Source organism: Rutilus rutilus (genome assembly GCF_951802725.1).
Source record: "Rutilus rutilus genome assembly, chromosome: 25".
Taxonomy (NCBI): Eukaryota; Metazoa; Chordata; class Actinopteri; order Cypriniformes; family Leuciscidae; genus Rutilus; species Rutilus rutilus.
This window is the reverse complement of record NC_140229.1, coordinates 21,717,146-21,733,369: the sequence shown is the minus strand read 5'-3', so window position 1 is coordinate 21,733,369 and position 16,224 is coordinate 21,717,146. Positions and strand designations below refer to the sequence as shown.

Sequence of the window (16,224 nt, the reverse complement as noted above, 5' to 3'; positions counted from 1 at the left end):
TGGGATTTAAGAATCGATATCGGTTCGTAAAAATGAGAACCGATTAAAATCGAGAAATCGATATTTTTTACCCAGCCCTATTTCACACACAGGGGATCTGTGTGTCAGGGCGTGTTACACTGAACAATGCTTCTTTACAGATAACGTTAACGAGTCGAGAAAGGTAATGTTTCCTTTGAAGCGAGCTCTTTCCACTGCAGGTCTGCAGCAAATCTGTGTTAATAGAGCTCTGTGCAGGGCGGAGGAATGAGGCGAAGATGTAAGGGATGATAAATGACAGGAAGCATGTGTCGACACTTCAGAGAAAGAGAAGAAGAGGTGGAGGAACTGCAGATTTTTCTATTTTTATCGTTTCCTTCATCAAAACAGGGCTGATTACTTCCGAAGGCTGGACAGCAGAAAATAACACCTAATTCAATTATGCCGTTAGAGACGAGACCTCCGGGGTTAAACGCGGATACGTGCGGGGAGGAATCGGGAGACCTGAATGAACTTTAATGGAGGGAGAGAGGCAAGGCGATTCACCTAAACGTGCCCTTCCCATCATCCTCTTTGATCTCCAGACTGACGGTGAAGGTGAAGACGTCGCTGTCTGGCGTAAGGGGCGGACCCTTGGCTGAGAGTGGCGCTTTATTGGCTGATCGGCGGAAAGCTGTGGCAAAGCTGTAGAGTATCCGGCTGACCTACAAACACACACACACACACACACACACACATCTCAGTGATTGGAGTCAAAACAGTCTACAGTGACACAGGGTGTATTACAGTGACTCACAGTCGCGCTGTTCTCAGGTTATCAACACACTCATTAACACACAAAGATAGAAATAGAAATAATATCCTTCAGGATCAGTGTTCATATGTTTTGGGATATTGTTATAGGGTACTGTGGGCTCCAAGGACAAATTAGCGGAGAACCACAGGACTAGTGTTTCTCCACTGGTTTCGAAGTCAAAAATATTTGACTCCATCACAGCCATCATCGCTGTTTCATCACTGTTCATCATAAATGAACAGCTATAAATATTTGAATGTGAAGTGAGAATGAGTCTATGAGTCTAATTGCTCAGGTTACGTTGAAGCGCATCATTCTACGTCCAGGATGTGCTTAAGCGGTTTTGCGTTCTATGACGACTTTAATAGTTTTGTACTATAAAAGGTTTGTTATACAGCCTATTTTATTTGTGGAATATCTAAGTTACACCGTTCAAGGCTGCATCGTATCATGCATAATAATAAATGAATTTAAATAACAATAACGGATTTGTCTGCATGGCTGTGTTCTCCCTAAAGCCAAGCATGTCTGTAAAAGAGGAACCAGATCATTTTGGGATAAATTTAACTTCACAGCTAAGCTTGACACACAGAGAGGAAACAAAAGGTTTGATCACAGAACAAATACTAAAAACATGTGCGCCCCCTTTAGACTAAACCAGAAAACTGCAAGCATTCTATCAGCAAGAAAAAAATTCATGATACAAGCACGTATCTCACGGAGAACAGGTCCAGATTATATTTGACCCCAAAATCAATAGAACATTTTTATCGTTGTGATTTTTATCACAATTAAAATACATTGTCGCCCAGAATTTCCATTATTATAAAAAAAAAAAAAATGCTTGTTACCATAATACCAAAAACCTTAATTATTTTTTTCTAAAAACAGTATTAAATACAGTGAAACAAAATGGATTTTAAAAATATTAATAAATTATTTTTTCCCCAGTCACAACAATACTGAACATTGGAAAATCTGCTTAATTGTCATGAAAATAATGTCACATTGCAAATAATTCTTAATGGTCCTAAAAAAGGCAAAGTTTTTACTATGCAAAATATATTTTAAATATCATTTTTATAAAATATTATTATTATCATTATTTTTATTTTTATATTTCAGAGTGAAATATGACCTGGACATTTCTTGACAAAAATTCCCTCATTAACTTCCTTAACCAGTCCATGTGTAGAGAGCAATTGTGTGTGTCTCACCGCCTCCTGGATCTCACAGCGGAAGACGTGGATGCGGAAGATCTCGGAGTTGTAGTGGCTCTCGGTGAAGGCGAAGCAGTCGCTCTCCGGCGTGCCGTCGTGGCCGCGAACACAAAAGAGGATCTTATAAATGGGGTAGTTGGCAATCTCAGTGCTGGTCTGAGGGTCCAGCAGCCTGATGGAATATTCAAGAGCAAGACGCTTTGATGGATCATCTCTTGCGGTGTTTAAACCAATATGTTTCCAGTTAGCTTCACATCGTACCTGACGGTGCCCTCTGAGACTCCGGGCACGGAGAGGGTGACGTCCAGGGGCATCTGGCACTGGCTGCGGAGGATGCTGACCATACGCAGGGCCTCCACTTCACTGCGCGGGGCGTTCACTGATGCGCAGCCTAAATACGTCAGCTTACTGAACACCACGCTGTCCTCGTCCGGGATAGGAGTACCAGGACTCGAGTCAGAGGGCTCATCTACAGGAAGAGATGGGCGGAGAGACACACTCAATCAGAAGACTCTAAATTAAATGTCAACATTTTGGACACACCTTCTCATAATCTTAAAATTCTTTTAATCTGGATGTTTCTGCTTAAATGTTTCAAATTATTTTTGTACACCAAAATAAATAGTGCCTACATATATACTGTATATGCACCTCGATAAATGACCAGCAGATGGCACTACCTGCATGTGCATCACACTGACTCTACTTTTCTATGACAAAAAACAAGACAATATTTTACTATTGGCTATTTTTTAATTTTCTGAACACACACACACACACACAAAAAATGGCTTTGAAATGTGGTATCACAAGTGATAACAGACTTGCTTGTGAACAGGCATGTAAAATCAACATGAAATCAAAATGTACCCCATTTAATTCCATGGTAAGCACCATGTCATGTTCAGGTATTCATTTCACTCTAGTTTGCAGATGTTCTGTACAGTAGCAGGGAGATTTTTGTATTTTTTACCCCTGTAAGATCTCTCGTTGAGTTCGCTCTCCTGAGCTCCCTGAACGGGCAGCACTATCTGAAGTTTAGGGGGCATCGGGCCGGACCGTGATGGCGCAGCTGTGGTGGGATAGCCGTGGTCACCCCCTATCAGTTGGTCTGGTCCGCCCACCAGTTCAGTCACCGAAGGGTCCATCAGCACATCTTCCAGCTCCTGCTGTAACTCCTGCTCACTGCCGTTCCCCACGATCTGAACACACACACACACACACACACACAGACTCATCAGTACAGTCATTCCACGACTCATCTGAAACACATATAGGCTCAATAGCATGAACAGACTGGACAGTACCAGGCCATAAAGATTAATCAGAGGAAAACTGCATATTAAACATTTCGGCTGTGAGGGACAAACATGTATGTTGTACTGTCAGAAGGTTGTAACCATTATCACACACAAAAAAAAAAAAAGTTTATTGTGCATTAGGAGTTTAAAAAATAAAGTATTTTCATTGTGTCATCTGCAATGGACAACAAATTTAAGTAACCCACTGAACAGACTGTACGTCTATCCCTCACAGCCTTGTTTTCATATGTGAAATATTCAATTTGGCCTCTACCGCGACTAACACCGGTAACACCACAGCGTCAGGAGGACGTGTCAAAGCAGGCCTTCCAAAACCATTTGTCCTGTTGTAGCGCAAGCAAATGGAGTATGTAGGAAATAGAACCGGGCATCGGTTTCCTGTCGGTGACTTGTCTCGTCACACCGCGCTGCATCCAGTGTAGACAGAATCAATGATTGTAATGCTTTCTGCGTTTGTCACTCGTGTTCAGTGTAGACATGGTGTAAAGCCTATTAGCTGAACATTAGGGCTGTCAATTTAACATGCAACAGTATCAAGGACCAAAGTTGTGAGTCTAAATGTGCACATTTAAGGCCCCAATATACACACGGTGAAGTTCTTTTTCACTTAAGGGTAGGGCTGGGAAAAAAATCGATTTGATTTAAAAATCGAGTTGGTAGGTCAAATCGATTCATATTTTCAAAAAATCGTTTTTTTTAATATATTTTTTCTCCCCCTCTTCATTATAGCGTACAATACATACATTTTGCATTCGCCAAATCTTCCTTCAGGGTTTCCGTAGCACGCTCCCTGCAGCGCAGCCCTGGATGCTTCACGACATCACCACAAAAAGACTAGCATGTTTAATTTTTTAACGGTCCTCCACGACGACGGCGCGCGAGTGAGTGAGTTAGAGTGTGTGTTCGTCGGGAGTGTGTGACTGTGTGTGTGCGCGAGAGTGCGTGCGTGCGTGCGTGCGTGTGTGTGTGTGTGTGTGAGTGAGTGCATGTAGGCTATATGAGTGAGCTTGTGTATATGTGCGAGTGAATGAGTGTGTGAGACGGCTCGCGATGACTGGTCGGAAAACAACGTGTAGTCTGACATGTTTCTTGTCCAGGACATGACAAGATTTTTAGGAGTCAAAATCGTGTAATCTGAACCAGGCATAAATTACCTCAGGATTTTTTGTTGTTTTATTAGCTCAATCCAAATTCAGTATAAATAATATCGAATCGAATCGTAAATCGAGTTTTTTTATTAAAAAAAAAATAAAACAGATTTTTAAAAAAAATTAAAATAAATCGCCCAGCTCTACTTAAGGGTAAAAAGAAGTTTGAGATATCCGAGCGGCACTATACTGTCAAGCAACATCCTGACACGGGCCACGTTTAGATGAATATGTAAATATGCTCAAGTTCATCTGACCTCCACAGACTGAACAGAAGAAATGAACTGGAGATGATTTCCACATCAATGGAGGCGGAGCCTCAGAGCCACAACCTACCATTACATCATGGACCAATGGTAGTTTGATGGTGTTTACCTTACTTTTCTAGAAAGTTCATTTTCACAAGCTGTTTCTAACTCCTGAAAACAAACTTCGTTTTGGCCTGATTTTGTTTGAAATGATGTCACCAGTTCAATCCTCAATTTCGCATTAAGTATATTGGGGCCTTTAGGGACTGATATATGATTAATTGCAATTAATTCATTCCCATACGTCATTTATTCAGTCTAAATATGTAATTGATTGACAGCCCTATAAATAACAAAAATGAAAGCTTTTAATTTCACATTGGATTTAAAAATCAATATGATCAGTGTAAGGTTTTTATTTGGATTCACTTCAGGAAGTTCGTGAATCAGCAGATTTCTTCAGATTCCTGTTATTGTGATTAGCTGAAGAGACAGAGGGTGTGATTTGTGTTCATTACAGCCAAGATGACGGCGACTGAAAGGAAAGATCTCTGAACAAGCAAGAATTGCATATGCCAATGCCAGGAAGTTCAGCGAGAGCAGATGATTTGGCAAGTGACCTCCACGAAATAACTTAAAATAGTTATTCAGTTTTCTTTAAAAATTGACAAAAGAGATTTAGCATACAAGCCAGGGGTATCTAGCATAGACTGCTGTACACTGTTGGGACTAAATGGACTAAGAGGCCTGGAATGAGGTAAACAGTGAAAGCACCAGACACAAAACAAGCCTATAAACATTCTACTGAGCACTGCACAATCACATTATCACAGTCCCGCTTATATCCCACACGCAGCTGCTGTACAGGCCAGTGAAGCCGCCAATCAAACTGATCAGCCAATCAGAAACAAGGCACAAAGACACAGTATCACCACAGAGAAAGAGAGAGGAGTAGATAAAGACTGACCTTAAAGCTGACCCCTTCCTCAGAAATCACCTGTGTAACAAACAGAGTGTTTTAAGAGATGCCCACAGGGGTGAGAGAATGGTGATGAATGGGTTAACTGAGAGAGAACGTTCTCCACATCATGACCGACAGATTATAAAAGAAAATGACAACCAGAAGAAACGTCTTCGCTTTTACCTGCCACAGAATAGGAACATTGCTACATAAAAAGTGATGATGCCCTCTTGTGGCAATAGCAAATGTTTCAGCCAAATATACCCACCCTCATGTCATTCCAAACCAATTTGACTTTTCTTTCTACCAAGGAACACACACACACACAGAATGATTTTGAAGAATACTCACACTGCTCTTTTCCATGCATTTTAAACTCCTTTAAGTAACTATTTCTTGGTAGGGTTTTTTTTTTTTATAGTGAAAAAATAATTACTGTAAACAGGTTGTAAATGTTGAAGTGCTAATTTTGTGTGAACCATTCCTTAAATACTGAATGTGACAAATGAAGACAAGCACAATAGGAAAAAGAACAACATTTTAGAAGTTGGCTGGTCCATAGCCATGATCAAATGCAAATATGACTGAACAGACTTGAAATAAACAAATCCATTAAAGCAGAAAGCAAAGGAGTGACGGTGCAATGAACATACAAGCATCATGACCGCAAGATCTGAAAAGAGGGAAGAGACTGGAGCGCCGTAGTTGAATTCTGGTCCATGAATGAATGAGACCTGTATGGATGCAACATCCTACTGTGGGCCACCATGGCACTATGGAATTAAGGAATTGAACGTTTGTACATATGGCTGAAAGTGCATGTGTAGAAAGTGAGAGGTGGCCAAAGAACACTCTGTTGTGTTTGAAGAAAAAAAAAAAATCAAGAGATACTGGAGAGCTGGACGTAAGTCTCGGCGGCATTCGTGTGGTGTGGCGTAATGTGAGAAATGGAGTCAGGGAATAGGCTAAGCAGAAAAACATGGAATGAGGGTGACAAGATAAAGTGTGTAGTGTGCCTGTCCTCTTGACAGTGACTGTCAGGATAGATGTGAACATTTAAAATCTCATCAGCACCTTTGAACTAGACAGGTGGTGCAAACTTTACTCGCTAATTACCTTAATGAGGTGATTCTTCAATCAGGGGAACTTTTCTGTCCCCTAAGATGATTTTAAAAAATCATACAACTTCTAAGGATAGTTAATAGCTTTCATTTTTTATTGTCAGTTTAATTGACTAATTTCTCATTCCCTCTGGTGTTCGTCTGTAAAAAAAAAAAAAAAAAGTTTAGATTTTTCAGATTTTTTTGTTTTTTTTTTGTTTTCTTGGTAAAGGTTTTGGCACTTGTTGTGTGAACACAAAGAAAATCATAGACATGATTCATAAAGGTTAAATGGGCTTGAAAATAATAGTCACACAGTCAATAAATGACCGCAATGGAAGATGAATTTCAGCTAGTGGAAACTTTTGGTACTGCGGCCAAAGCTAATTTGTTGAGATATCAAGCTCAAACTTAGAAAACAGCTCGTTTAGAATTATGACTTTGATTTTCTTGCAGTTTTAGAGTAAAATGTGTTTTTGAAAATATATATTTCATATAAAAATTGAAAATAGCATTTTTATGCATTTTTCATAACAATAAATGTACAATTCTGTAACTTTTTTTAAGTTCACTTTTTAAAACTTTTTTCATTTCCGCAATAATCTGCCAAGTGTCGTCTTTGAAAAAAGATCAAACTTACGTCTGTGCTCTAAAGCATTCAAGATTTACGACAGTTTTAAGTTGGAAATATCATTTTCAGGTCTATGCTCAAAAAGTGAATAAATGGATTATAACTAGGGATGTGCACGAATATTCGAATTTTCGAATATTCGATCTGTAATTATTATTCGAAAAATAAAATACTATTCGAATTTTATCGAATTTATGAAGCCGTTATTTTTTTATTTTTTATTTTTTATTTTTTTTGAAGCCGTAATACTTTGCGGGTCGTAAATGCAGTGAATCCCTGATAAATCCCCAAGCACTAACTCGCAGTTATAATTAAATGCACTGGATGGCACTGTGGCGCGTGTTTAACAAGTTGTTTGTATTTGATCATAATGTCGTCGTCTGCCTCGCGAAGTTTGGAATTACTAGTCGAAAATGAGGTTACTAAATGATTTTACAAAATGGAATTACTTTTGATCAAATTAATTAATTAATCTGGAGTTATAATATCATCACCACAATGAGAAATCACATGAAACCCAAACAGCAGTCGACTGAGGAAAGACAGCTGTCCATCACTGCATCACTACTGCAGGTAAGCGCAGCTGTAGTGCGAGTGATCCGAGATGATAACTTATCTAATAGCAAAATGATTTTGAGAAATATTCTTCCTTTAAGTTTCGTGCTGTTAGAACTAGAAGACCGTTATCTTTGTTTCTCTGAAACGTCTGTCAGCGCAGCGCGTTTTCTCACTCGAGCAGAAATTGCTGGCGCCGCGCCTGCATGTGGATATTATTGTTTTTCTCAACATAAACGTGAAACAATATAAACACGATAATCATATGCTGACTCGAGTGTATGTGTACGTTCTGTACGATAACTGGCGCAATCTGCTTTTCTCTGCTTTATTAGGCGTTTTTTTCCGTTCGCGCTGCTTGAGCATCCTTTTGTTCTTTATATTTTTTTGTTTACACATTTTCCTACTGTTTAATGTTTTCAATTAAAAGAAAACTTGTAACATATTGTAAGCTTGTTGTGTATATTGCCTAATCGTAAGCTTCTTCAGAAATGGTAAAAAAAAAAAAAAAAAAAAAAAACTTAAAAAATAACGTCTTTTTCGTGAAACGTAATTTAAATAAACGAATATTCGAATATTCGAATTTTATGAGCCCGAATATTCGAATGCAATATTTTTGAAAAATGCCCATCCCTAATTATAACTACAGCATAAATATAATTTAGTACCAAAAAATTCATAAAATATTAAATAAAAAACATTATCGAACTAAAATATAGTACATTCATTGCATTGAAATTAATTTTGACAGACATTTTTGACTGACACGCGAAGACCACCAGAGGTTAAGAGTGTTACAGTTTTCTATAATTTCTCTTAATTTTCTATCATTTCTCTACTTTTGTGAAAAATCCCCAATACTGATCTAATTTCCATCACACCAATCAACCCTTAATTGAAGAATCACACATCAATAGTTCCCAAAGTAGAAGATCTCCCTCTCCATTTTCTGTCTACTCTTACCTTCAGTCCTGTCTTTTCATCATCGCTACCATTATTAGTGGAGGGGGTGTCATCCCCCAGGCGGGACACCAGGACAAAGTCCTCACTGTTGAGGGTGGACACAGAGTCGGAGGACACGCTAATTTTCCCCACCGAGGCCTTGTCATCCATGACTGCTAAATCAAGCCAGACGCGCTCATGAATGGCGGTTTAATGAGCAAAATTACCTGGAAAACAAAGAGATGAAAAAGCAATGAGGAAAGGAAAAAAAAAAACATGAGAGGAGCTTGAACTACAAATAAAGTTTGTGGTTCTTCACGCTTCAAGTTTCAATCATCTCAAACTGTTCTACAAATGGCAGCATTCCCATGCAAAGCTATTTATGGACACATGGTGTCTGCAAAGCAAATTAAACTCAAAACCTTTACAAAAAGGTTGGCTAAAGGCAGAGATGTGTGCGAGGAAAATATTGTAAAATGATAAAGAAATGGCAGATAAAGTTTGGTAAATGGAAATAGGTACTCATATTATGGGGATACAGCAAAGGTCCAAAACGAACAGTCACCAAACCAACCGGCAAGAAAATAAAATCACCTGTTATTAGAAACTGCAGCGCTATATGTGCGTTTAGTCAAACTTGTAAATGATTTGTCTTATTATTAAAATACTTGCTGTTTTTTTTTAAAGCATAAGAAAAGCATCTTGCCAACGTGGATATGTTTGCACGAGCTCTGCAATTCGTCACTCTAGTAAAGTCACGTCACGTTTATTTATATAACACTTTATACAATAGATTATTTAAAATCAAGAAGCTTTACCATATTAAACATGAACAACTGTGTCTGTCTCGTTTGAGCAGTACGTTTTACATTTTTAGTACGTTTGAGTAGTTCGTTTACAAGTACAACTTCATTTTCGACTATAAAGCAGCTCTCCAGTGTGTTCATGTTTTTACTCGCGAACAACTGACCTCGGCGGCTTAAAAAGGAGAAACGAAGCAGAAAACATTCCACGTGAGAGAAGGCGGAGCCTCCGCGCACACCTGCCTATTACATAATCGCCACGGACCAATGGTAGCACAAATGTGTTTACCAGTCTTAGCAAACTTTCCGAAAAGTTCGCTTTGGCAAGCTGTTTTGAACTTGCAAAACGATGTTTGTTTTGACCTGATTTTGTTCGAAATGACGCCACATCAGTTCGTACTTCGATTTCGCTTTAAGTATATCGGGGCCTTATAGGGATACTCCACTTTTTTTGGAAATAGGCTCATTTTACAACTCCCCCAGAGTTAAACAGTTGAGTTTTCCCATTTTCGAATCCATTCAGCCGATCTCCGGGTCTGGCGGTACCACTTTTAGCATAGCTTAGCATAGATCATTGAATCGGACAGGACCATTAGCATCTCTCTCAAAAAAAATGACCAAAGAGTTTCTATATTTTTCCTATTTAAAACTTGACTCTTCTGTAGTTACATCGTGTACTAAGACCGACGGAAAATGAAAAGTTGCGATTTTCTAGGCTGATATGGCTAGGAACTATACTCTCATTCCTGCGTAATAATCAAGAAACTTTGCTGCCGTACCATGAGTCCAGCAGGCGTAATGATATGACGCAGCACCTGAAAATAGGTCTAATAGGTTAGACAAACTTAGTCCCGGTCATGTTGGAAGTTACTGAGCTGGGGACTATTTTCAGGCGTTACGTCATATCATTACGAACCCCAATAAGGAACCATACCGCCAAAGATAAATTGTGTTCAATAAACTCAAGTAAACTTGCCAAAGTGGTCTCGTCTGAACTAAGCAACAAGGAACCCAAACTCCATCAGGTGACTGAAATGGAGAAAAAAAAACTTTGGTATTAGTGATATTATCTCATTAACATGAGCCATTAGTGTTTTTAATCCATTTTCCTAAAAAAATAAAGCATTTTAAACGTGTATATCTGCCAAAAGTTTATTAGTCAGTGTTATGATGGAAACAGTCGTGGCTCTGTTCTACAGCAGCCAACTGTACACAAAATGCAAAAATCCATGTTATCTCCACGGCAACAGTCAAATGGCAAACAAAGTTGGTGCTGCTGTGGATTGTAAACGGTGGCGCCGCCCAACGCCAAGTGCTGTTTACATTACCACGCATGTGACCGGGTACAAAACTTTTGGTCAAAACAAACGCAAGATCTAAGATTGGCATTATCGTTATGCAAACGTTTTAAATTCCAAAGAAATAGCAGCAAACTTTACAGTTCAACTGCAAAAGAAGAGAAGGCTATTGAAAAAACAGTTGTGTTTATGAGATCTGTACCTGTGTGTATATCTGGACAAGCTGAGAGGGTTTGGCAGAGGGTCAGCGCTGAACTATATTTGGATATGGAAGGGAAATAATGGGACCGTACAGGTCCAGACATGAAAACACGAACAAAAGCAGCTGCGCCATTTGGAGGAAGTGTCGAACCTCTGTGTGATTCACACAGACACACACATACAATGTGCTCCAATGTGATACAATCCCAGAAGTCCTGCACAAAGGAGATGTTGAAACAAATTCGAGTCACAACAGTGAGTTACAGGCCTGTGGCAAGTGTTTCAAGATCTGCAGATAACAGGCAGTTCTCCTGAAGACATTCAATGGGGCCGTCTCAAGAGAATTTAGGCTACAGCTAGAAATAATTCAGGAGACCAATGCTTCTCAAAAAAACAATGCTCATATTGCTCCATAAAGTAAAGCCACGTTTAAAAAAAATGCCATTTGTGTTCATGAAAGGCTTTGGGTGTATACATCTTACTGTTCAGAGTTACACTAGCCTACCGTTCAAAAGTTAAGGTTGTTGAATGTATTTGAGAAGTCTCTTATGTTCATCAAGAAGCTCAAAAGAATTTTTGTAACATTATAAAAAATATTTACTGTAACATTTGATCAATAAATGCATCCTTGTTGAAAACGAGTATTAAAGGGATAGTTTACCCAAAAATGAAAATTCTATCATTGTTTACTCACCCTCAAGTTGTTCCAAACCTGTATGAGTTTCTTTGTTCTGCTGAACACAAAGGAAGATATTTGGAAGAATGTTTGTGACCAAACAGATCTCGGTCCCCATTGACAACCATAGTATATTTTTTTCCTACTATGGTAGTCAATGGGGACCGAGATCTGTTGATTACAAACGTTCTTCCAATTATCTTCCTTTGTGTTCAGCAGAACAAAGAAACTCATACAGGTTTGGAACAACTTGAGGGTGAGTAAATGATGACAGAATTTTCATTTTTGGGTGAACTATCCCTTTAATTCCTTTCAAAAACAAAATCTGACTGACCCCAAACTTTCGAACAGCAGTGTATAGCCTATTCAGAGCTAATTATTAACAATAATTATATGCTGAACACATTTACATTTAGTCATTTAGCAGACGCTTTTGTCCAAAGCGACTTACAAATTAGGCAAATTAGTCATCGTGGAGAGGCAAAAACAACGCAAGAAAAGCTCAAAATACGAAGGTCAGGCATTGGTCAGAGTAGCATAAGCCCGATAAGCGAGGATTTAAAGGAAAAGGAAAGTTTTTTTTTTTTTAAGTGCTCACGGAAGAGATGGGTTTTCAGCTGTCTTTTGAATGTTGCCAGGGATTCTGCATTCCGGATGAGGGTGGGGAGAGCATTCCACCAGCATGGAGGAAAGATATTTTGAAGAATATGGATAACAAAACAGTTGATGGGCCACAGAATGGAAAAAAATACTATAGGCCCTGGTAGGGCTGAAACGATTAGTCGACATTGTCGACAACGTCGACAATAAAAAATTGTCGACAAATATCTTTGTTGTCGAGTAGTCGTTTGATCCCACGTGACCTAATGTAAGGGCCTGCAATATCGCGATTTGACCGCTACGGCGCTGTAGCGCTAGAGTGTAATGCAGCCGTTACAAATGCTATTGCGGTAGAAGAAAACACAGCGCGAATTATGACGGAGTGCAAACGAATCCGAACTAGTAAGGTGTGTAAAGTTTCACAAAACTGCAAACCAAGAATGCTGTCGTATGCAATACATGCAAGGCGGAACTTGCTTTTCACGGGAGCACAACATGCATGTTAAAACACTTAAAGAGGAAAAACCCGGCACGAGACGAGCCGGTGAGAGATGAATATTCTCCAGCTGAAGCTAAATAACTAGCAGTAAATCTCTTTTTAGAGAATGCAATACTACTAATAATAGCAATAATATTAACAATAATAATATAATTACAGTAATGTGATGATTCATTTTTGCATAGAATAAAGCTTGATCGAGCTTAGGAGTCGGGGCTGTTTTTATTATTGTAGCTCTATTAGGTAACGTTATTACAGTCTTATCCCTTGCCTGTATTTTGTTACATATTCATGAAGACTTACAAAAGGAGATGTTATGAAGAATATCATGTCAGCTCATTTTTTATACTGTAAATTAAAAGGTGAATGAGAATGTCTGTGTCAGCTCAGCTCAGCTCAATTGTCATATCAATTAAAAAAAAAAACGATTCTTATAATAATTGTTTGCAGTTTAAGTGTGTCTGTAATGCAGCTGATAATTTTTTTTGTTTATTTTTTTTCTATTGAAAGAGAACAGAATATTTAAACAATGCTTAGAGAGCATTTGTGTGTGATTTGAGTTGGACAGAAATCTGAAAACTTAAAGAGAATGACCTGTTTAGTTGCTCGAAGTTCATTAAAACAACCATTTCAAAAGCTGAAGTGATTTTCTTTTTTTATATTATAGTTAGAATATGTATAATTCCGTGTTTTAACTAATTGAAAAGGCTGAATAATCGTTCCAAACGTACTGATTAGTCGGCGAAATAATCGATGAATAGTCGATTAATCGTTCTAATAATCGTTAGATTATTCGATTATCAAAATAATCGTTTGTTGCAGCCCTAGGCCCTGGGCCTGTTTGGTTACCCATATTCATTTGTGTTCAGCATAAGAAATTCATACAGGTTTGGAACAACTTTGAGTCATATTGTTTATTCGTTTTTGTTTGTGTGAGATGTGCGTGACTGGCTCTGACCGCTCTGATTGGCTCTGTTGAGGAGTGCTGGAGTTTAGGGGTGTGTTCACACTTGTAGTTCAGTTCGCTTGGTTCATTTGGTCTGGGCCAAAAAAAAAAAAAAAAACCTGTAGTCCTGGTCCACTTAGCGTTCACAGTGGCATTTATACACCGAAACTAAAGATACCGAACTTAAAGGCATTCACAACCTGATTGGTCATCTTTTATTACATATATATTTCGAGAACTTACGGAACATCCAAAACAATGCTGTGTTCTGGGCTAAATGCTTGCTGTGTGTGCGTAGCTACATATGATGGTATTTTGAGCAGCTGAGAACTCGTGAAGAGCTTATAAAATGTGTAAAGGAGTCAAAGCAGCGTCAGGAATCCCTCCGTCACTCAAATGAAGATCTGCTGCGAGGAGACGCCTGAACTGAACTGTGATGAGCAACGTCCCATGTGATGGGCATAGTCGTGATGACTATGGCGAGAAAAAAAAAACGGCATGCTTTAACATTTTAAGGGTCTTATCTTGTGACATCATGTCCCATTTTTGGTTCATTTTCATGTCTTTGGTCTGTCTGGCATTCATATTTCATTCGAACCGCATCAGAGTTCATTTGGAAGCGGACCGAGACTCATTCTTTTAGCGATTTCAGTCCTCTTGTTTGGTGTTCACCAGGGTTCAGGTGGCAGCGTTCACACTTATTCAAATAAACCGCACAAACAGAGCAATCGCTCCAGGGTTCGTTTTAAACGAACCAAACATGCCAAGTGTGAACACACCCTAAAGACCTGCAGTACCTTCTCTTGGAGAGATATTTCCTCCACACAGAGATCACCTGTCTCCAGATCCCCAGAGAGTCGTTGATCCCTCTAGTTTGTTGAAGTGTATAGTGAAAGTGGGTTAGTGGCTCACACTAAGTGTTCTCATATTAAAACCTGTTATATATATCTTTTTTGTGGAATGTATCTTTGCTAGGGTGGTAGACGCCAATTTTGTTCGTGAATATACCCGTTTTCTCCTGTTTATTAGACAGTAAGGGAGTAAGGGAAGTATACTGTATTTTATTTTGGGTTTCTTATCTTTTCCAGGTAAGTTATTTCTAACCTCCTTCTAGAAAGATTGATCTTTTGTTTGTTATTTTGGCCTTGTTCCCTTCCCGAAGCTTTATGCTATCCCCACTTATGATTTTGAAAAACAAAAAAAAATTTCCGCTAAGCTCTTGTGGACTTGTTTGTTGAACTGGGACCTGGAAATGGGAGTGTGTCTGTGTTCTCTCCTTAACTTTTTGTTACCTGCCTTCTTTAACCCCTAGACTTTTAAGAGGGCTCGTAACAGTGAGTAAATGATGACAGAAATTTCGTTTTTGGGTGAACTATCCTTTTAATGTTAATGTTAAACTATAAATGTTTGACCCATATGTCCAAAAATAGAAAAACTTATATTACTATTTTATGTGAGCTTTTGCATAAGGTTGAGAAAAATATCCTTATTGTCAAGTGTCACCTAAACATTTGGAATTGTAAAAACTACGAATTTAACGTAGTTGTCACCAAAAAAAAAATTTTCTTCCATATATATATATATATAAGCTGATACTGCTAATTATGTAATCCATTGTTAGTGATGAATGTGGAAAAATAAAAATCCATTCTTTGAAGCCAGGGAACTTTTTGGGCACACCGGTTTTGACAGTTATACTCAATAGGAAACTAAAGAGATCCAGCCATTTTACTTAACCTAAGTCAAAGAAATGTTTGAAAAATGTTACTTCAAATGTAATAAGCCACTATAAGCTTTCACCACCAGAATGCCAGGCAAATAATGACATTTTGAAAATTCTTGCCCAGTTCGGGTGAGTTAAACAAACTGAAACAACTTGTGCTCAGCTCTGACTTGGCAGTTTGACTGACTCAACATGCATTTGCATGTAACAAAAGTTTGTTTTTGCTGTTGTATAATTGGCTCTGTTGATCACTCGTCAATACCAACTTATGCAAACTGAAATGAAACTGAAAGCCTGTTCAGTACCAGCGGGAATCACAGAGGATACTGCAACACAACTAGTGGTGCAACAGATCACAGAACTCACCGTTCGGGTTATGTTACGGTTCGGACTCATATTGAGTCACGGATCGGCTCATTTTTCATATTAGCAAAAAAAAACAAAAAAAAAACATAGGGCAAATGTAATTTTGCTCTCCATTTATTATTTAAAGCACACTTTAAGTACTTAGATACCACAGCACACACAAAAAAAACTAGCCTAACAAATAAGTTCAAATATTATTAAAGACAAGTG

General features: G+C 38.5%; 1 protein-coding gene across 2 annotated transcripts in view; it reads right to left on the bottom strand.

Moving 5' to 3' along the window:
* Nucleotides 1-16,224, bottom strand: part of rabgap1 (RAB GTPase activating protein 1) — a 106,472-nt gene that overhangs the window by 75,211 nt on the left and 15,037 nt on the right. Inside the window, exons 2-7 of one of the 2 annotated variants that reach the window (XM_084400521.1) lie at nt 8,924-9,129; nt 5,681-5,710; nt 2,969-3,197; nt 2,257-2,464; nt 1,993-2,167; nt 526-683 (exon numbers count right to left, since the gene is read on the bottom strand). In XM_084400521.1, coding sequence (XP_084256647.1) covers nt 526-683; nt 1,993-2,167; nt 2,257-2,464; nt 2,969-3,197; nt 5,681-5,710; nt 8,924-9,073 — 950 coding nt within the window. In that variant the 5' untranslated portion in view covers nt 9,074-9,129. The remainder of the gene's footprint in view (nt 1-525; nt 684-1,992; nt 2,168-2,256; nt 2,465-2,968; nt 3,198-5,680; nt 5,711-8,923; nt 9,130-16,224) is intronic. The other variant, XM_084400522.1, reaches the window with a different exon arrangement.